This window comes from Heteronotia binoei, chromosome 1 (genome assembly GCF_032191835.1).
Source record: "Heteronotia binoei isolate CCM8104 ecotype False Entrance Well chromosome 1, APGP_CSIRO_Hbin_v1, whole genome shotgun sequence".
Lineage (NCBI taxonomy): Eukaryota > Metazoa > Chordata > Lepidosauria > Squamata > Gekkonidae > Heteronotia > Heteronotia binoei.
Genome location: NC_083223.1, coordinates 83,495,890 through 83,517,279, shown reverse-complemented (window position 1 = coordinate 83,517,279; position 21,390 = coordinate 83,495,890). Strand labels below are relative to the sequence as shown.

Genomic DNA, 21,390 nt, shown 5'->3' with positions numbered 1-21,390 from the left:
CACGACAGCAATTTCTTCAAAGGTAGACTTCAATCTTTTCTGCAGGAGATGAATGTCCAGCAAGTGCTAAAAATAAAGGTGACAGTTCCATGGTTGTAAACGCTAGGAAGGCCTAGCCCAATTAATGTTTCCCAATATACTTTGTAATTGTATAAATGTCAATGTCTTTTAAAAGCTGTACTTGTGGAAAAACTGGAATTAATGAAGCTGTGGAAAATTTGTGCCTTAAATACACATAAGGACTTTGACGTTGAATCTTTTCTGGTGCAATCATAAGGCCATATTCTTGAAACACTTGTTACTAAAAAAATCCATATGATGACTTAATGTCCACTTCCAGCCAGCAGAATGTCATCCATATTTCCAGTGTATAGGCAGGGCATGTAATGACACTGCTGGATTTAATGATCCTTGAGCAGCTTGAATTGCAGCCACCAGGAGGCAAAATCCCACATTTTGGCACACTTTGAGCATAGACTGAATATCAGTGGTTGGATTGCTGTAGATAGGTGTCAAGGCTGCCTTGCAATCCTCATTAGCATTTTCAAAAGCCAATTGCTTTCCAGCCCCAGCACTGTCAATCTGCCTCTGCACTGCCCTCATAAGTCCATTAACAGATTCAGCATAGGGTTCTATGGCACCTTGGCTTGTGTTAGCAAAACTAGCCAAGGAATTCTCATTAGCCTCTGGGATTTCTTTATAGGCCTTTGTGACAAGTGAGGACAATTGAGAGAGTGCTCCATCCGTCAGCACTGCCTGCTGTACGGCTGTGATACAAGGTACTGATTCCTGTAGCTCATTCAGAGTCTGGAATGTATCAAATCTGCCACAAACAGCTAGCTGTCCTCCCACACTTGAGCCTTCTGGAAAAACAACTTCACTTTGGCCTTGATGTTCTGTATCTGGGCCTCCTCGAATATTTTCATCCCCCTCCTCCAGCACAGCAGCTTGGAGATCTGTAGTTAATTGTGCTGGCCTCTGCATTTTTGGAACAAGAGCAATGCTGTGGAATAGTTGCTTATTTGAGCCATCTGGTGATTTAGGGGGTAGATGAATTTCATCACAGCCAGAAGATGTAACACAAAACTCTGAAGGCAATGATAACAGAATCTGAGGTAAGACGCCAAAAAGCATTGCTTCAGCCTCTGTCTGCTGATTAAATAGAATGTTGGTGGGCTTAAGCCCTTCTAAACAAGCTTTTACTTTGCCCCAGGTACACAGAATTTTGGCTGTGATCTTTGGATGATCCTGAAAGGCATTCCCTATTTTTTGCCAGTCTTGTATTGTTAAAGTTCTACTGTCAGGAAGCCACAAACAAATATCTGTAATAGCTTTCACCAAATCGAAAACATCAGACTTTTTAACAACAAGTCCTTCTTTGGAAAGAAGACAGTGTAAATATTTTCTGAGGCTGGCTTGGCCAGCTGATAAGGAACAACCCATTTTTACAGGGTCTGTGTGCTCTTTACTTGACAAATCACTCCCACTGTCGGGATCCTTGTCCGGATGAATAAAATGTCTTTGAAGCCCTTCCTCGGGTGGAGTGGAGTGATTTTCAAGCAATAAATCAGCCTGAGCAGCACATAACGTAGACCCCATCTTCACTACAGTGTGTGTGTGGTCTAACTTGACAAGCCAACTCACCCCGGAACCTTGACCAGGTAAATTCGACGTCGTTAGCCCTCGCCGGGCGCAGGGTGTGAGTGATGATCAATAAATCAGGTTATCTTGTCATGCTATCTCTTCTGAGCCTCCCTGAGGGGCACCAAAATGTAAGAGAACCCGCTCCGGCATTGAGGTGTGGAAAGAAAGATTTAGGAGACAATAAAAATTCCGGGAGACGTCTGACTATAGGAAAGGGGTGCGCACAAAGGTTGAGAGGGCATCTGTAGTCTTAGAAGACTCCTCTCAGAAGACTCCTCCTGCCTTTGTCCGTCCAGCTTTTATTGAAACCATGACCTCACATCATTCCACCAACATTAGCCAATTAATTATATGTGTCTGGTCAACGTAACAACAGATAACGCCTGCGCAGATCACACAAACAGCACGTTTCCTTATCATAACATAACAAAGCTTCAATACATTACATTCTGTGGCGCAGTTAAATTCTCTGCTGTTAAAACTGAGTCCCTACACTATTCCTCCTTAAAAGTTCACTTATCTGCGGTTTCTGCGTTCCATAACCCTGTTGATGGCAAAACTGTGTTCTCCCATCCCTTGTCCAAGTCCTTTCTTAAGGGCATGTTGCACCTCAATCCACCTGTTAAGCCCTTCGTCCCGACCTGGAGTTTGTCACTAGTTCTTTCCTGCTTGATGAAAGTGCCCTTTGAACCTATGGCTACCATAGACCTTAACCTTCTTTCCTGGAAGACAGCATTACTGGTAGCCCTTACCTCAGGCAAACGGGCAAGTGACTTATGCGCCTTTCGCCACGATCCTCCCTACACCATTTTCCACAAGGACAAAGTTGTTCTGCGACCGGACCCTGCGTTCCTTCCGAAGGTTGTCTCCCAGTTCCACTTATCGACTTCAACTTCTCTACCAACGTTTTTCTCCAACCCATCCGACCAAGGACAACGAGCCCTGCATTCTCTGGACGTTAGAAGGGCTTTATCTTTCTACCTTGATCGTACACAACCTTTCCGCAAGGACCCTAATCTGTTTGTGGCCTACGGGAACCCTCACAGGGGACACAAAATCTCTACCCAAAGACTATCTAAATGGGTAGTCAGTGCCATCAGGTTGTGTTATGAACTGGCTAAACAGCCTCTGCCCGAAGGTCTTAAGGCCCACTCTACTAGAGCGGTCTCGACTTCTTCGGCTTTCCTGCAAGGCGTCTCCCTAGAGGACATTTGTGCGGCTGCATCGTGGTCCTCACCATCCACGTTCGTCTCCCACTATGCCTTAGACATTCGTGCGAGACGTGACGCCTCCTTCGGTCAAGCGGTCCTCAGATCCATCTTCCACTGAAGTCAGGGGTGAGTGCATCCGCTTCCATCTCTATGTTGCATAATATGATCTGATTTGTTTATGTAACTAACTTGCTTCTTTTACCAGCACCCTCCTCCAGGACATTTAGCTGGCTAGTCACCCATGTGTGGGACTGCACAGAGACCACGAAGAAGATAAACAGGTTGCTTACCTGTAACTGATGATCTTCAAGTGGTCATCTGTGCAGTCACACACGCCCACCCAGCCTTCCCCGCTGCTGGCCTCTTGTAATTGTTGCTTAACCTTGTATAGTGTCAGTGCCAACGGCGGCTGGAAGAAACTGAGTGGAATGGGCGCTCTCCCCCCGCTCCAGGCATGCGCAGTCGCTGCCTGCTCCCCAGGGCAGGAGGAAAGCGCGCCAAAAGACGCTATAGGCGAGCTATTGGAGCTCCGAGGTACGGATCCGTTGCCTGCGGCAAGACCCATGTGTGTGACTGCACAGATGACCACTCGAAGATCATCAGTTACAGGTAAGCAACCTGTTTTTATGTTCTGTGTCTGAAAGCTCGTCCTATGTTGCTTTTGATCTTGGACACTTTAGAATGAAGCAAATTTGAATCTGCCTTCACGCACACATGAAACTGCCTTCATATTGAGTCAGACTGTTGGCCTATTAAGGATAGTACAGTCTACTTAGACAAGGGTTCTCTTTGGTCTTCACATCCCCTATGTTCTGCTCCTTTTAACGGGAGACTGAACTTAGGAACTTTTGTATGCAAAGGAGATAGTCTGCTACTGAGCAGTGCTTCTGCCTGTTGTGGTGGGAGCATAGGGGGAGAGGCAGTGCCACAGACCTGATGTCTCAGGGTCATGACAAGCTTTGTTTACGATAGCTACTACCTTGAAGTGAGCCCAATAACTGATAGGCAGCCATTGGAGTGACTGTAGAATGGGAGAGATATGTGATGCAAAATTTTGGAGAAAGTATATCCATGACCTAATGGGGAAATCTCTCTCCGCAACTAAGTGACTTTACTATAATTCTACTGTGTGCTTGTGTTTTATAATAATTTAATATATACAGCATTTCCTGTCTTCATACTTTTTGAAATAATGTGGTAGCACGGTAGCACCTCAGTATATCTGTATTAATTATCAGTAGGAATGGGATATGTTTTTAACATGTATTCTCTGTTCTCAAGGATTCGGAAATGCCTCTTGATTGGGTGGCTATTTGTGGGTTGAACTGTATCGATGATGCATTGAATATCAACAAATGTCTTCTCTTTGAATCTCATAAATAGGAATCTTCTGAGCTGTGTACAGGAGATAGATGCTAAACTGACCATCAGTAATGAATATGACGTAGCATTTCCTCCTCAAGATGGTGTTCAGCAATGGACTGACAGGTTACAGTACCTCACCATGCAGGTTGTGATGGTCCTCAGTCAGCTGTCTTGGCTTATAGAGTGTTGTCCAAAAGGCCGATTTGTTAATGTTCCCAGGACAGACACGGAGTCAGTCACTCTCAAATGTGAAAGCAGTGAACTGAACCCAACAAAAGTTCCAGTGTCAATACTTGAACATATCCCTTCAGATCTACAATATCTCACTCCAATGACCTCAGATCAGATGCCCTTTGGGTGCAAGATGCAAAAACAGGATCCAGTGTGTCAACAGTTGGCTTCCAGAGTGAAGACTATGCTTGTGGAAGTTAAGGCAATTAAAGCAGATGTGGACAGAATAAGACAGCTATCTTGTGAGACTCTTTTCCATTCCTGGTATGTAAGATTCACAGCAGAACTGTGAAACCTATTCAGTTGATAGCATTGAAAGATAAATTTTGTCCTATTTTCTGTAACATTTATTTATAAGATTTATACCTATACACACTGACTTGAAAGGATGTGTCAGTGCTGATATGGGCAACTGGAGACCTGGATTAAGTGATTAGTCCTGTGAAAGCTGACAGCCCAAATATGGAGGCACATCAAGCCTCTGGAGCCAAAAACCCAGGGTCCATGCTTTATCCTGCAGCAGTATAAATGACTTAATACTGCAGTATAAAATGAGTCATGCAAGTCAGGTGGTATCAAGTCAACCAACCCAGAGGTTGCTGCCAGACCTATGGTTGCCAGCCTCCAGGTGGGATCTGCAGATCACCCAGAATTATAGCTTAACTTCAGACCACAGAGACATATCCCCCTGGAGAAAATGGCTGGTTTGTAAGGTGGACGTTATGGTATTATATCCAGGTGAGGCCTCTTACCTCCCAAAACGTTACCCTCCTCAGACTCTACCACAAAGCATTTTTTACACAAGCCTTTCAGTAAGGCATTGTTCTGTTAACACTTCTGCACTCTGGATCTACCCTGAGAACTGTTATATGTGACATTTTAAGCTGCTCAGTGATTTGTGCTGTTTCTTGTCAAATTCACTAGAGCTTTATGTTTTACTTTGTAAGCTGCCTTGATTAGATTCTATGGTGAGGCAGCATAGAAATTACCTAAAACAAATACATCCCACTGCAAGGTCAGGTACCCTTTCAGTAGTCCCCAAAAGCTGATGCTGGGTGTCAGGGGAGCCTTGTGGACAAAATGCTGTGAGACACAGGGAGCTACTGTGAGGTGAGGAGATGGGGATTGGAAGAGATCTCCCCTTTTGTTTGTACTGGAAAACTTCTTTGGTGTGCTTCTTCCACTAGAAGGCGGAAGAAGCTGGGAGTGGGTTTGACTGATTTCCTGCTCCTTAGTGCAGCTCCTATGCCAAAATGTAATGCTTCTCCAACAACCAGCATCAGCTTTTCAAATGTTTTAGGGGTTGTTGGGAAAAAGAGAAAGGATCCTGGTTTATAGAAGCAAGAAAATCTCTTTGTTATAAATAAACTTTGAATTGTTTTGTGCTATAGGACAGCCAGTTTTGTCTGGCATCAAATTGGCTATCAGAGCAAAAGTATTGCATTTTGTTAACTTAAAAGACGTGGGGGGGGTTTCTTTAACAAACAAATCTTCAGATTAAAACTTCTTTAAATGCAGTACCTTTTTTCTTTTACTACAGGAAAAGCTTTGAAGTGTGCTCTTCGGGGATAGAATCTTTGCTTCAGATTTCAACTCAGCTGCAAGATATAGAATCCTTGTTTGTTTTACCAGAGCTGGAAGGTTGCCAAGCTGCGTCTCAGACTGCACTCATCAGAAGCCTTGTATACATCCAAGGAGAAATTAATAGAAGTGTAGACGACTTTGCTATTTGGAAGGCACAGCTGTTTAGTTCAATTTCACATTGTGATGGTGGTAATAATCCTTTTCCTCTTGTAAAGATCTATCCCTTCATTCATTAAATGCAAGTTAAACAGTAATCCTGTGTATATAGTACCTTGTGGCCATGTGTGGATATTAACCTTTGTGGCTATGTACAACAAAATAGGTCATAATTTCTTTATGATCTTGTGATCATAAGTATGTTATTATGCATAAAATCCCACTGACCTGAAGTGGACATTCTTGAGCCCTGATGAACAGATGAAATGAGAGGGTAAAGTGTTCAGCACTATAAATCATGCTATCCTGAATTCATTAACAGGATGCTGGATAAATGATATGGGAACTGACCCAAGAAAATCCTTTCAAACACAACAGGAAGCAGTTTCAATTTAAAAAGCTATGATCCGGATGTTGTTTGAGAACCACTCAGCTAGCCCATCTTTAACTCATTCCTGTTGCCAGTCTTGATTACTGCATTGCTTAAAACTTAAGTTTCCTATTGTTGTATCTAGAACACTGATTTCTGTGTCATAATCATGTTTTGGCTGTAGTGGAACTTTTAAAACCGTATTCCAACTAACATTTCTGCTGTGTGTCCAAAGGGGACCAAAAATCAGAAGATGGTTTTGTAGAGCATTTTTCTGAACAAGTAGAACTTGCAATTCATGCTGTCTTGAGTGCCATACAGTGTTTACTAGAAAGAAGAAAAGAAAAAGGAGAGAAAGAAACCACTCTGGAGGATGGTAAGGGTTCCCTTACTGCCCCAGTTGAACTGTGCTACTACTTTATACTTCAACGCATTCTTCCTGTCCGTGAGGAGTTGGGGTTTAGTGGGTTGCCAAGAGCCCATCTGAAACATGTTGATCATTTTAGTTTTCTATACTTTCCACCTAAGGAGTGCCCTCAGCTGACTGGCTCAAGTCAGGACTTTTGACTAAGCTTTTGGATGAAGATATCTGTTCTGATGTTAGTTCTTTGCAAGCACAGAAAATAATTTCAGCCATTTCTGAACTTCTGCGGCGACTGAAATCCTATGGAGAAGATTATACAGCCTATAAATGCAAGGTAAGTTTATTCACAGCAAAAGCCAGCAAAAACAATACAGATAAAACCAATGCCGGTTACAGTAACCCATATAAATTGTGCTGAGAGAACAAAGGTAAAATTGCTACTATCAATTATAAAACATACATGCATACAGTTAATAATGCTCATGCTACTCAGATCAAAGGTTTGCTCAATTTGTTAATTTTACTATTCTGTCATTGTACCATTTAACATTCTAAACCACTGCCTACCAGATAATTTTACTTCACTGTCATTGGTTCTTAAATCTGTACCATGTTGCATTCTGGGCCACTGCCTACCAGCTATGTATGGCTCTGCTCAGCTTTGTATGGCTTTGCTCACTGTGCTGGATTCCTCATCTGATGAAGTGTGCTTAAGAGTACACAAAAGCTTATGTTCTAAATAAAAATTGGTTGGTCTTAAAGGTGCAACTTGTCTCCTGCTTTGTTTAACTGCTTCAGACCAACACAGCTGCCCACTTAGATCTAGTTAATAATGGGATTAAGCATTTTAAAAACTACCAACTAAGAGAAAGAAAATGCTTACCTATTTCCCTTCAGAGCTATGAGTGACTTTCTAGTTCTGGTGGCAAGCCAGCCAAATTTAGCTAATTTGAGTATAACCCTATGGTTCCTGTCATTCAAAAGATCCTTCAGTTGTTGTATTTTTTGATTGAGTGGTAGGCAAGATTGCAGGAGAAGGAAGGATTTCACGGTGAATGCTGTACACCTTGCAGTCATACAGGACATGCACTAAAGATTCTATCCCTTCATTAATTAAATGCAAGGTAAAATGCATCAGTTTCAACTCTTCAGCCATTATGACAACTTGGTTTAAAAGGAATAGGCTCTGAACATCACTTTCTTATACTGTTTTCCATTCGTTTTGCTTCAAAAATGCAGTAGGTTTCTGAGACTTTTGAAAAAAAATTAGTCTGGTGTAAAATTCTAGGAACATAACAGTTTAGATGTTCAAACCCATTTTAATATACTTTTGTTTATTGTCTACAGCTTTTTAATCAATCTTGCCATTTACTGGTGCGTCTTATGCCAGTGCTCTACAAGTATTCCAGTATCATCCTCTTCTACCTCACGGTTTGCTTGGCCACCCATAGGAGTACTGGAAAATTGCTTTCTGTCTTAGCTAACATATTTACTGAACTTGCCCAGAAGGTAAGAAAGGATTACTTTTTCAGTTATTTGGAACTTTTTAGGAAGTGTTAGTAGAAATGGAATGGATTCCAGTGTTGCTGCTATTTAATTTTTTTTTGTATTAAAAACATTTATTAGCCACCTTTCTACCTTGTGGAACTCACTATAAATAAGACAGTTATTATAAAAAACACATAGAAGTCCACAATTTCACTGTTGTCTGTATTTACTCATTTAATGAATTTGGTTAGGGGAATTATTGCTTCTCTAATGGTTATGAGGTAGTCATAATTGTGCTATATACTTTGTTAGAATATGACTTCCTAGCATGGGTTAAGTGCACTTTCTAGAATATTAGAAGTCTGATTTTAACTTTTTTAAAAAGCCACACAACTAATTCTGCATCCCACATTCATCCTGGTGGGCTTTGAATCAAGAGTCATTACATACAGTTTAAAAATGTACTTCTCATTGTGGGAAGCACTATCTAGGCTTGCCAATCCCCAGGTCCCAGCGGGGGTTCTTCCGCTTTCCCAGGCTCCTTCCCGCCCCCAGTCAGCTGGCCAGCGTGGGGCAGGGAGTTCCGCCCCCAGAGCCACCATGTGACTTTCCACCTCCAGAGGCTTCAGTCTCCGATTGGAAAGGCTTCCTCTTGGGATGGTGTGTCTGTGTTACTTTGAAGAAGCTGGCAGCAGCTTGTGAGTAGAAATGCCAATCCCTTGCTTCAGAGTCTCCAGAAACCAGGGCGGGGGAGAGGGAAATGTCTGCTGGGCACTTTATTATTCCCTATGTGGAGATCGATTCTCATAGGGTATAATGGGGAATTGATCCTCGGGTATCGGGGGCTCTGGGGGGGGGGCTGTTTTTTGAGGTAGAGGCACCAAATTTTCAGTATAGCATCTAGTCCCTCTCCCAAAACACCCCCCAAGTTTTAAAACGATTGGACCAGGGGGTCCAATTCTAGAGCCCCAAAAGAAGGTGCCACTATCAATTATTTCCTATGGAAGGAAGGCATTTAAAAAGGTGTGCTGTCCCTTAAAATGTGATGGCCAGAACTCCCTTGGCGTTCAATTATGCTTGTCACACCCTTGCTCCTGGCTCTGCCCCAGTGTCTCCTGGCTCCACCCCCAAAGTCTTCTGGCTCCACCCCCAAAGTCTCCAGATATTTCTTGAATTGGACTTGGCAACCCTAGCACTATCACATGTGGTAATCAGCACACAGTTGAATGTGTGAAGTTACATATGTTCCCAGCAAAGGATAAAAAAAAAATCCAGATTCCCCTATAAACAATATCTGAAGTAATCAGCCTAGACAGTTCATGAAACCTTAGAAATGGATAAAGTTAATCTAATTAGCATTTCTTTGAAATAGGGTTTTATTTGGCATGCATACATACCAGCACCTCAGATGACTGAGTTCTTAGAATAATTAATCCTGTAAACTAGAATACTACCATCTGCTTCAGAGGGTGTTTGTTTTTTGTATTAGGGGTTTTGTTTGCCAAAAGAACTCACGGAAGAGGAAGCAGGAGAGGGAGCCACAGAGTTCCATGACTATGAAGGAGGTGGCATCGGAGAAGGAGAAGGCAAAAAGGATGTGAGTGACAAGATAGAAGATGAAGCTCAGGTATGTATAAGTGGGAGAATGGCTGCAGAACAACCAGGTGGAGGAAATTGCTATCTTGTGGAAAGCTGAGATTTGTTTGCTTTCCATGTGCCTGCTCTTCTGTGAATGAATGCTTTTGTATTATTTTCATATGAGAGTTTAATGGGTTTTGCAGCAACTTTCCTTGACAGGAAATAAATCAGGCTGCTGATAATGTAAAGAAAGCATTATGAGTTCTAAAGGACATCAAAACCAATTATTATGCCATTTGGATTAAGAAAACAATGGGTTAGATCTAGTGGTTCCCTTCTGCTGCGCAAGAGCTGCTTCTATTAGAGAAAAATTCTTTGTTGGATCCAACCATTTGAAGCTGAATTTTGAATAAGTATTCAAGCAGCTTTTCCAAGTTAATAAACAGAAAAACTAATGCTGTTTAAAAAGCAAGAATAATTGTTAGCCTAATAATCCAGGTAGAAGACACTTACCAGAAGGGTCAAGAGAAGGACAATGAAGACTCAGAATCCAAACCAGATATTGAAGGAGAGGACAATGCAATTGAAATGTCAGAAGATTTTGAAGGAAAAACATACGATGGGGATCAAGAAAAGCAAGGTTTGTATTTTGTAATGTAATGGAAGAAAGCTGACTTCCCCTCTTACCCAATACAAAACAATGTAAGTTTTCAAATAGTGATACTTAGAGTTTTGGGTGATTCCAGAGATCTAGGCATCCTTTTGCTTTGAATTAAATAAAATATATTCACTATTGCCTTTTAATCTTAGTACTTCAGATTGATTGTAAATGCTGATAATTCCACTTGTACTTACAAACATTGCCATGTGGTAGTACTGCAGATGTTTGTACAAACTTACTATGACTCTTGACATTATGAAATGCATTAATTGTTTCTAAAAATTGCTTGTTCTTTATTTCTTAATCTATCTCTAGTAAAATTGAGTATAGTATGACATTTTTAATTGCATTCTTTCACAGTGATTTAATAGTTGATAATGGTGTAATGGACGGGTTAGATTCCATGAGAAACCGTTAAAAAACAAAAGTTGGGGGTTGGCAGATAGGAAATGAGAAGGTAATAAAGAATGCGTCCGACTGAGTGAAGCTGAGGCCAAGAGCAGCATAAGGCTAAATGGAAAGAAAAGATCCCAAATGCTGGAATAGGGAAACAGTTCAGAAGTTCAAGGGAAAAGAAACATTGGAACTTCTACCTTACTTTCTTCAGTGTTATGTTTAAATCATAAATAAAATCCAACTCCTTACTTAATTCTGTGGGCTGTGTTTCTCAGGAAAGGACACGCGCACTCACCAGTGACGATCTCAGTGTATATATATATTAGGATATGAATAAATGGTGGCAGCCTGTGAATAGGGCAGTGATTGAGCCCCAACCCCAATAACTTCTGTGAAGTGTTGAGTGAGGGCCTGTTATTCAAGGGAGCTGGGCTACCCTGTCTGCTTATGTCTCTATGAGTGAGATGACCTTAAGAGATGAAATGGTCATGACTCTGGAGATTGTAAACAAGACAAGGAGAATACTGATGTGTGATGGCCTGACCTAGTTGTAACACTGAACCTGAGAGAGAGAGAGGTTGCTGGGGTTGGTAGGCAATCTCTGTAAGTGGAAAAGGGGTGTTAGAATCAGTTGTGGCTAAATAGTGGCGTCTGATCAAGGACTATACTTTGAGCAGGAAGTAAATGTACCTTATTGCAGAGGGGGGGGTGATTGAACACGTATTAATCAGCATATTTCTGACTTCTCTGATACGTCTTTGTGAGAAAGGGCTGTGGCACTTACAGTAATGATGGGTATTGGAGAGGCACATATGCCTTACACCAAGTCAGAACATTTGTCCATAATTCTAACCAATATTTCCTGTTCTGTCTTACACCTGCGCGCCAAGATCTCAGGCATATTGCAGGGAATGGTAAAGCCCTTGCTTGTGGGGAATTCTTAATATGCACTGGAGGGGCTGTGGAGCTTTGAATTAGTCCATGTGTGCCTTATACATTGAGTTGTATTGTTTTTCATAGAAGAGGATGAAAAATCTGATGAAGACGAAGAACTAGATAAACAGATGGGAAACCTTGGAGATGCTGAAGCAGATAAACTGGATGAAAGACTTTGGGGAGATGATGAGGAGGAAGAAAATGACAGCAACAGTGAAGACAGTATAACAGAAACTGGACCAGGAATGGATGAGGTAAAACCAAAAATGAATGCGTGCTCTGAGAAGTACTGAGCCAGTTTTTAATTGTAATACATGAAATGTAAGCCCCTTGATCCAAAATACATCATAAAAGAATTGTAATACATGAAACACAAGTCCTTTGACGTAATGATGAAACGCAAAGCCTCTTGATATAAAGAGAAAAGATGAACCCCAAACAAATGAAATTGATCAAAGTTTTTCCATTTTCTTCCCCATAAGATGCTGGATCTTGTTACTAGCGACCATTTTGACTGTCTGTATCTTAGATTCAGCAGAAACCACAAGGTTTATTCTTCTTGCCTAGTATTGTAAATGGCTGTAAGCTTCTTCTTCTGTTGCTTCTTTACTTAGCAGACTCCTTTCTATGTTAATATTTAGAAAGCATACGCAGATCTTATTATTCTCACCATTGATCTTAAAGTCAAATTTGAACTTTGGGTCAAGTTTTTGTCTCAAAGGATTTTTTTAAAAACACTGGGAATTTAATTTGAATTTGTTTTTCAGTGAAGCTGTGGGGAAACGTCTTGTTGCATGCTGTGTCCCTTGTGTATCTCTCTCTCTGTGTAACAATTTTATATAATGAATATGTGTGGGAAATACTCCAAATATTCCTTGAAATCAAATGCTAAATAATGTGTGGCCACCTTCTCTAGTCTTGAAAGATCAAGCATTCATTCTGCAGGTCTCAGTGTGTTCAGGTAGTAAAAATGTAGAATTATGTTTGTAATATTTACCAGGAGTACTTTCACAGTTACCAGCATTTATCCACCAATGTGCATCAATCTGCAGTCAAATGGATTCATAGATATTTTTCTTCAACCATGTAGGGGGATTCAGAGCTTGTAGCAAAAGATGACAACTTAGATGCTGGCAATAAAAATGATGAGAAACCACCCAGGAATGAAGAAAAAGAGAAGGAAACAGATGATGGGGAAATCAAAGAGAAAATCCATGAACAAATAGATGAGGTAATAAGGGCGGTTTCACAGCAGTGCTGCATCATGGCCATTTTCCTTGCACGATACGTGTAAATTAACTATAGACTCAAATATAGCTGCATGGCCTCAGTTCTCTTCTGGTTTTGCTTGGCACAAATTTGCTTCACCCATTTCATTCCACCTCTGCTCCCTTCACAGTGTGTGATTCATTTCTACTTCACAGCGTGAATATGATGAAAATGAGAGTGATCCTTATCATGGAAAGCAAGAGAAGCAGCCTGAAGCTGAAGCATTAGATCTTCCTGATGATCTGAACCTGGAGAATGGAGAGAGGGATGATGAGGACAAGGAAGAAGAAGGTATAGCTAGCACAGCATTTTCTTTAGCAGCAGATGCCATTAAGGACAAAAAGTAACACATTTCAGTACCTTTTCCAGTGTCTGGTTGTAGTTGGGACCTGGATGCAGAGTAAATCAGAGAAGGTCAAACTAATGGTGATGGGGAAGGCACTGAATTTTGGGGCTGGAGAAACAGGATTGTGGTCCTTAGAGCTCTCCCTTGCCTGGATCATTCATGCTTCAGTTGAGTGTGCCTTTATGTGTGTTTGCAGCTTTGTGTGTGTGGGGGGGAACAACTTCATTTGTTAATTTCCTAGGATTTATATCCTACCAGGGGTCGCTTTGTAGAAAAATTAGGTGGTGGAGCTCATCCAAGGATTGTTATGCAGCTGCACCTACTATTCAATGAACAAGGTGGGAAGGAGGAGGGGGAACCCTCAGAAAGATTCAGGAGCTGTGCTCCTGTGAGCTCCTGCTGAATCTGAGGCCTGTATCCTACCTTTCCCACAAGCGGGCTCTCAGGGTGGGTCACAACAATGAATTACAGAACTGAAACGATTATAAATAAAAGGTAAGGAGATTTGGTTTTAAATAGTATAATTTCCATCTTAATTTTAAGGCTAAACCGCAGTAGTGAAACAAAGCTACACACGATAATGCCTGTGACATTCCTGTTAATGCTTGCAGTGCCTTCTGAGGTAGTTATGTATCATCAGGATCATATCTCACCAGGGCTCTTAATATTTTGGAGACTTTATGTTGCCTTCAAAGCTAAATTCCCAAGCTCTCAGTTGTGACCTAAAAAGCCCTAAGCAACCTAGGCCCAGATACCCCCAGGAACTACAACCACCCCTATTTTTGTCCTGTTCCAGTCTTTTAAGGTTTTTTGAGAATCCCATCTAAGTTTGGCCATTCACATATCAGATTATAACTGCAAGGACCCACAGAGAGGTATTCTATGTGCTGGCTCTTTATCTGGAATACCTTTTCTATAGCCTTGCCAAGCCGCATGAGGAAACCACCAAAAGTGTTTCTGTGTGGCCTCTACTGATGTGTATTGGCCCAGTCATATGTAGAGCATGTGATGTTACAAGATATCCCTTGTAGAACCGCTTGCAGACCTTGAACCCTATTGGGTTAATGCATTTAGGGACAGGCCTTTCAAAGGTTATGCTCACCATGTGGGCTGTCGCACACAAAATCTTCCACATAGAGGTTGTCTTTTTAAAATTGAATTTACATGCTGTCCAGAGTTGATGAAGAATTTTCGTTGGTTTCATCTGTCCAGCTTCTTAAATATTTGTGTTAAGTTGTAACTGGTTATATTTATTTATTCCATATTTAGCCTGTCTTAATTCCATCATTTGATGAATATGTTAATTAGGCCTAAGATGTTGCACAATGGGGTAAGAAGATCATTTGAGATCCAAGTATGCCAAATACGGTTGGATCCTGCTACAACAAAGCACCTTATAGGAGCATGTAGTTATTCGTGGAGATTTAGTGGCCCCTCAAGGCAAATTATTTTGGTTCCTTTTTAACCTAACTACAAAAAACATACATGTACACGCACAAACAGATGGACACTTGGAATTACTCCCATTTGGGCTTGGGCTTGGACTTGGTGACATCACAATACAAAGTAGCTTTTACTACTGTAGGAAGTGTGAAAGAGGGACATGTGCTAGAGAGGCATGAGCTAATCACAGCTTTTTAATCTATATTCAACATTTGTCCCTGGACATTTAGAGATGTATGTATCCTTTGTATCTTGTGGCATTTAGTACTGCATAACACTCTTCCCAGCAGTCATGGGATAAGAGGACAAGCCCTCTTGCAGTACATGTCCCTCTTTCATACTTTTTAGTGGCAAATACAGAATGAATTAGCCATAAGAGTCCCTGAATAATGCATGAGACTCTCTTCCCACCTGTGTTCCTCTGCCTATAATAAGAGTGCATAAGAATCAGATATCTATAGCAGACCAGAGAATCGAGGAGAAAGGTATTCACTTCCTACAGGCTTCCTACAGTAGTACAAGCTACTTTGTATTGTGATGTCACCAAGCCCAAATGGGAGTAATTTGAAGTGTCCATTTTTTGTTTATTTGTTTGTAGATTCAAAACTGGTTAATTAACAGAAAACACAGAATGAGTGTAAATGGGCAGTTTTCACAGTGGAAGGTGGTAAGCATTGGGGTACCACAGGACTCAGTACTGGGTCTAGTGCTTTTTAACTTGCTTCTTGATGATTTGGAGTTGGGAGTAAGCAGTTAAGTGGCTAAGTTTGCAGATGTCACTGATTTGTTCAGGGCAGTGAGAACCAGGGAAGACTGTGGATCTCCAGAAGGATCTGTCGAGGCTTAGCAAGTGGGCATCAACATGGCAAATGAGTGGGCATCATTGTGGGCAACTACAAAGTAATGCACACTGGAGCAAAAAATCCTAACTATAAATATACCTTCATGGGGGTCCAAACTAGCAGTAATTGACCAGGAGAGAAATCTTGGAATCATGGTAGATAACTCACTGAAGATGTCAACTCAATGTGCAACTGCAATAAATCGTATTCTGAGGATTATTAGGAAAAAGACTGAAAACAAGTCAACCAGTATCTTAATGGCCCAGTAAAAATCTCTAGTGTGGCCTCATTTGGAATACTGAGTACAGTTTTGGTCACTGTGTCTCAAAAAAAAATATTCTAGCATTGGAAAAAGTGCAGAAAAGGACAACTATAAAATGATTATGGGGATGAAACATTTTCCCTATGAAGAAAGGTTAAAGAAATTAGGGCTCTTTAGCTTTGAGAGACAATTGAGGGTTGACATGATAGAGGTTTACAAAATTATGCATGGGATGCAAAAAGTAGAGAAAGAAGTACGTACTTTTTTCCATTTCTTACAATACAAAAATTTGTGGGCACTCAATTAAATTAATGAGCAGTCGGGTTAGAATGGATAAAAGGAGGTATTTCTTCACCCAAAGAGCAATTAACACATGGAATTCACTGCCACAGAACATAGCGGCAGCTATAGGCATAGGCAGCTTCAAAAGCGGGTTGGTCACAATTAGCCACAAGTTGCCAATGGAACACTCTGCCTGGAGTGGACCGTGATGTTTTTTCTTCTTGGTGCTCGAGGGGCAACATTGGGAGGGCTTCTGGGGTTCTGGCCCTGCTGGTGGACCTCCTGATGGCACCTGGCTTTTGACTACTGTGTGACACAGAGTGTTGGACTGGTTGGGCCATTGGCCTGATACAACATGGCTTCTCTTTTGTTCTTATGCTCATTCAGGTACTGACAATTTCTACAACACCCAAGTGACAGTCAAGTTTTAAAAGTATAACACACTTGGTTATTTTTCTTCCAAATTATCTAGGAATTTTAGTAAATCCTTCTTGTTCACTTTTCTGAAAATCATATATTTTTAGGAGAAAATCCTTTTGAGATACAAGATAAGATAATGGATATAGATGAAAAGCAGGTAAAGGAGGAGGAAACTGAAGATATGGGTGAACATGGTGAAGATCCTGAGAAAATGGAAGAAGACTCCTTTGAAGATAAAGCAAAAGACGATAAAATGGAGGAAGAAACAAATGAAAAAGAATATGAAGAACCTCCTAGTGAAAATGCAGATGAAGATGATGATGCAACAAAAGACCAAAAAGAGGAAGAGGAACACAAAGAGACTGGCATTCCCACTAGTGAACATGGCCTTTATCCTCAGGTTTTACTTTTTCTCTTATTATATAGAAAAAAATGTCTCTTTATGTGACATCTTTTGTTATTAAGGGGGCATATGTAAAATGCATGTGTTTCTTTGATTAATTTGGAAAGCACCAGAGGATAAGATTCAGTAGTTAAGTAGTGATGGTAATTCCTTGACATTTCAAATATAATACAGACCTTGTGCAACTAAAGCAGCTTTGTAGTCTTCTCTATTGCATTCCTAATCTGTTACAATACTAATGATAGCGTTTTTGTTTGTTCCAGGAAGAGGAAGATGTCAATAATCATGACCAGGATGAACAGTTACCTGGTGCAGCTGAGAGAATGGAACATGAAACTTGTGGTCAGGCAGGAGAAGAGAACCTGCAGAGTGATACTGCTGTAGAATTGGCTGGAACGGCTTCTGAGAAAGACACAGTGAAAGAGGTAAATTGAAAATATGCTGCAGTCCCTTTGTATGAGTGGAAAACATCTACCTTTATGATAGTCTTTATAGATGCTTCCTTTTATGTAAATATAAATGCTTATTCTAAACTTCGTACAGTTTTGCTTTTTACCAGTATTTTCTGGATCAGGTCTATTGGACCCTCCAAAAAATTTGGATTCCCAAAAAATCCCAATTTTTTCCAGGTCCAATAGAACCAAGAGGAAAAATACTGTTGTTGTTTTAAACCAGCCTGATACTGGGGCTGGCTGGACCTTTCCTGCAGCTTAAACTAAGCTGCAGGAGAAGCCAGTCCCAGGATCTGCTGTACCACAGGAAGTAGATTGCTCCCTGTGTCACACAGATCCTGGCTGGGTGGGCTTCTCCTGCAGGAATTTTTGGGAGTTGCTGCTGCTGTTTTCCTGAGAAAACACGGATACATTTGGGAAGCCAAAATATACTCCGAAATACTGATAAGGTATATTTTAGGCCTGGATAGATCTTGAACGCACACTCCTGTTCTGGACATATTAATTCATGTTGTCTGGCAATAGCTGGGCATTAAAGCAAAGTCCAAATGCACACAATTGGAGATGAATGTTAGTTCATATGATCACTGTGTGTGCGGCCATCCACTGTTTTAGTGCAGATTGCATTGTGCCTAAGGTACACTGGTTGTGTGAACTGTTCATGATTTGCATACAATACAATAGGGGTTTTAAAAATTCTTAAGTGTTTTATTGCAAGCTGCCGCAGACATTTTAAGAGCAAACAGGATATAAGTTCTTTAGATGGATACATTGTGGTAAAATATGTATGGATATATATGTGGTAAAATAGCGATGTCATGCAAAATTACCTTTTTGGTGGGCAGAAAACAAGTCCCATGATAATCCAGAATTTAATATTGTGTGATCTGCATAGGCAAAGTGTGCAGAAGTAGGTTTTTTAAGGTAGGGATGCTCATAGTTCTAGACAATTGCCAGTCTACACGTGGTTTGTTGCAGGCAGTTGTTTTCAAAATGGTGTAAGAGGAGTGCCCTGAAATACATGTGGAATCCTTGTCTTTGGTGTGAACTCAGTTGGCACCATTCAGTTATAATGGAACACTTTCAGAATTTTACTGATTTCAAATGAGGCTAGGAGTCTCCCTGTGGTCCTAACCATTTTGATGATGCCAGTTGGCTTTTGAGTCTTTTACACAGCATAGGAACTGAGGCACAAGTTTGTTCCCAGAACTGTGATGTGAAGCACATCGCTGTATCTTGAAGCCACTGCAGGAGTCTGGTTTAAGCAGAGACTTTTGGGGCTGTGTTTTAACAGCAGACATTTTTGTGTTTTTTCAGGAGCATGGAAGTGGAGCAGCTGATGCAAATCAGTCAGAAGGCCATGAATCTGAGTTAATGGCACAGATGGCTTCTCGGAAACAAAGCAAGAAAAAGACACAGGTGGGTTTTTTTGTTTGTTTTTTTTTTTGTATTTTGCTTTCTGAAATTTTGCAAAATGGAATTAGGTTGATCCACTAGTTGTAAAATAAATTATTGTTGGCCTCAGTCCTGGGAATCACAAATACAAGTGGGAGGCTTAACATCCCCTAGGAGTCTCAAATAACCCGATTTTGCCTAGCTTCATGGCAGAGTAGGGGGTCTGAACTTTGCTGCAACTTAAAGGGGAAATGTCACAGTGACTGGGGAAAGCCTCTTTTGCTCCATCATAGAGTGATATCCTAGTGACTGTGAGCCTCTGTGGGGAAGCTCCACATGCAGCCAATCTTGGGGGTGAGGCAGAGCCCTGCTCCCTTTTCAACCTTTTAACAAGCTTTTTGCTTGTTATTTTTTTGGCTGAGCAGCAGTGTCTTTTACCACAAGTCAACTATGAAGCAAGAAAGGGGGTGGGGTGGGGGTTGCCTGGTGGTGACTGGATATGCAATTGTTAATTCAGCTGTTCTGCAAGGCGGAAGGGCAGGGTTGGTGCGGATGGGAGCAGCAGTGGGCAGTATGAAGAAGGAGCTGTTTAGAAGCTGTCCCCACCCAACTCCACCCCACTGCACAACAGGGCTGCTGTTTCACATCTCCATTTGGAATACGCTTAAGATGGACCTTGATTGAAAGGCTGATTCCTTTGCTCCTGGATGACTAACTGGTGGAGTTATTATCTAAAATAGCATAAACATTCCACTTGTGCATCTGGGAACACATTAGGTTTTCCAAATTTAAATAAGGTGTTTCTACTGTCAGTGGAACCCTCCTGAGTAGAGAATTTACTTCTGCGGTTAATGATGGCAGACGGCGGAAGTCTTGAAATTTTGAGTCTTTTTTACTGAAACTTAGCAAAACTATGTGGCTGCACTTTACCCATTTTTCAGAGTTTTAAGAGAAAACCTGGACAAGCTGACAATGAACGCTCAATGGGGGACCACAGTCAACATGTCCATAAGAGATTAAGAATGGTGGAGTCCAGCAACAAATCAGAGCAGAATCCAAATCAGCCAGAACAAAATGTAGAAGAAGCTGATGCTTTTGAGCACATAAACCAAGGCACAGAATCCTATGATGCTCAGACCTATGGTATGGCAGCATTTACAAGACATCACATTTTATATCCTCTCTAGTTCTGTTATTGTCACCTTCTCTGCCTTCATTGCACAAAGCTCTGGAGGCACTCAGAAAGTCCTCTGAGTACTTCAAAGCCTAGCTTAATATGAGATAACCCCCCCATCTCCCCCCATCTTCTGGACTTGAACTTCCACTTTTGTGAATGTGAGCTTGTCTTAGGATATATCTCTGGAATTTGACTAACCATGTGTTTCTACCATGCACATGCATGCACTTTGAGTGGTAAAGTCCTCGTCTTCACTTGGCTGCTCCCTAGGAATTCAGGTCATCTGTATGGGTTTATTGAGATAGTCATTTCTGTAAGTTCATCTCATACAAAATTAGTGTAGGCTAACAGCCTTAGCCAGGGCTATTTTTGTAGAAAAAGCCCAGCAGAAACTAATCTGCATATTAGACCACATACACACACCCCCGATATCACTGTTGTTTCACATAGGGGTTTTTTGTAGAAAAAACTCGGCAGAAACTCATTTGCTTATTAGGCCACACACCCTGATACCAATCCAGCCGGAACTGCATTCCTGCTCAAAAAAAGCCCTGTTCTTAGCAGATAATCATAAAGTCCCCAATCTGAGTCTCACTGCCCCAGACTAACCATTTGATCTCTGCAGTCTGAATTGCTTTCTCTAAAGAGTGTAGTAAGTTTTTGGATACTTTTTTCTTTGCTCAATTTTTTTAAATTTCATTAACAATTACAAAACACAATCCATAAAGTACTAATAATCATTTTTTGTGTTATTTTTCCCTTGTGCTGGTGTGGGAGATACCACACAGTTTAAGATTTAAATTGTTTTTAAATGTTCCTAACAGATGTAGCTAATGAAGAACAACAAAAATTGGCCATGCCTCTCAGTGAAGATGACAAAGAACCAGTTTCAGAAGATACAGCTGTGGAAGCAGATGCTCAGAATGCTGAGGATCTTAGCACTGTAGAAACAGAGAAGCTGAATCCAGAAGTAAAGATGTCTGGTGTTTCCAACTCTGGTAAATTGTCAGCTTCCAATTTTAAGCACTTTATCCTTAAAAAAACCGTACTTAATTGCATTCAAAACATTTCTGTTGTGGTTCCTAAAATTTTAATTAAATAAATCTGGATAATAT

General features: G+C 41.0%; 1 protein-coding gene across 1 annotated transcript in view; it reads left to right on the top strand.

Annotated features, from left to right (window-relative positions):
* LOC132570542 (midasin-like) overlaps window positions 1–21,390 on the top strand; it is a 168,914-nt gene that overhangs the window by 135,420 nt on the left and 12,104 nt on the right. Inside the window, 15 exon segments of the mRNA XM_060237254.1 lie at window positions 4,239–4,715; window positions 5,992–6,221; window positions 6,797–6,937; window positions 7,090–7,259; window positions 8,273–8,434; window positions 9,903–10,040; window positions 10,490–10,631; window positions 12,069–12,238; window positions 13,075–13,215; window positions 13,409–13,544; window positions 16,953–17,248; window positions 17,515–17,676; window positions 19,021–19,122; window positions 20,040–20,241; window positions 21,100–21,273. Of these exon segments, the coding sequence (XP_060093237.1) occupies window positions 4,239–4,715; window positions 5,992–6,221; window positions 6,797–6,937; window positions 7,090–7,259; window positions 8,273–8,434; window positions 9,903–10,040; window positions 10,490–10,631; window positions 12,069–12,238; window positions 13,075–13,215; window positions 13,409–13,544; window positions 16,953–17,248; window positions 17,515–17,676; window positions 19,021–19,122; window positions 20,040–20,241; window positions 21,100–21,273 (2,843 nt within the window).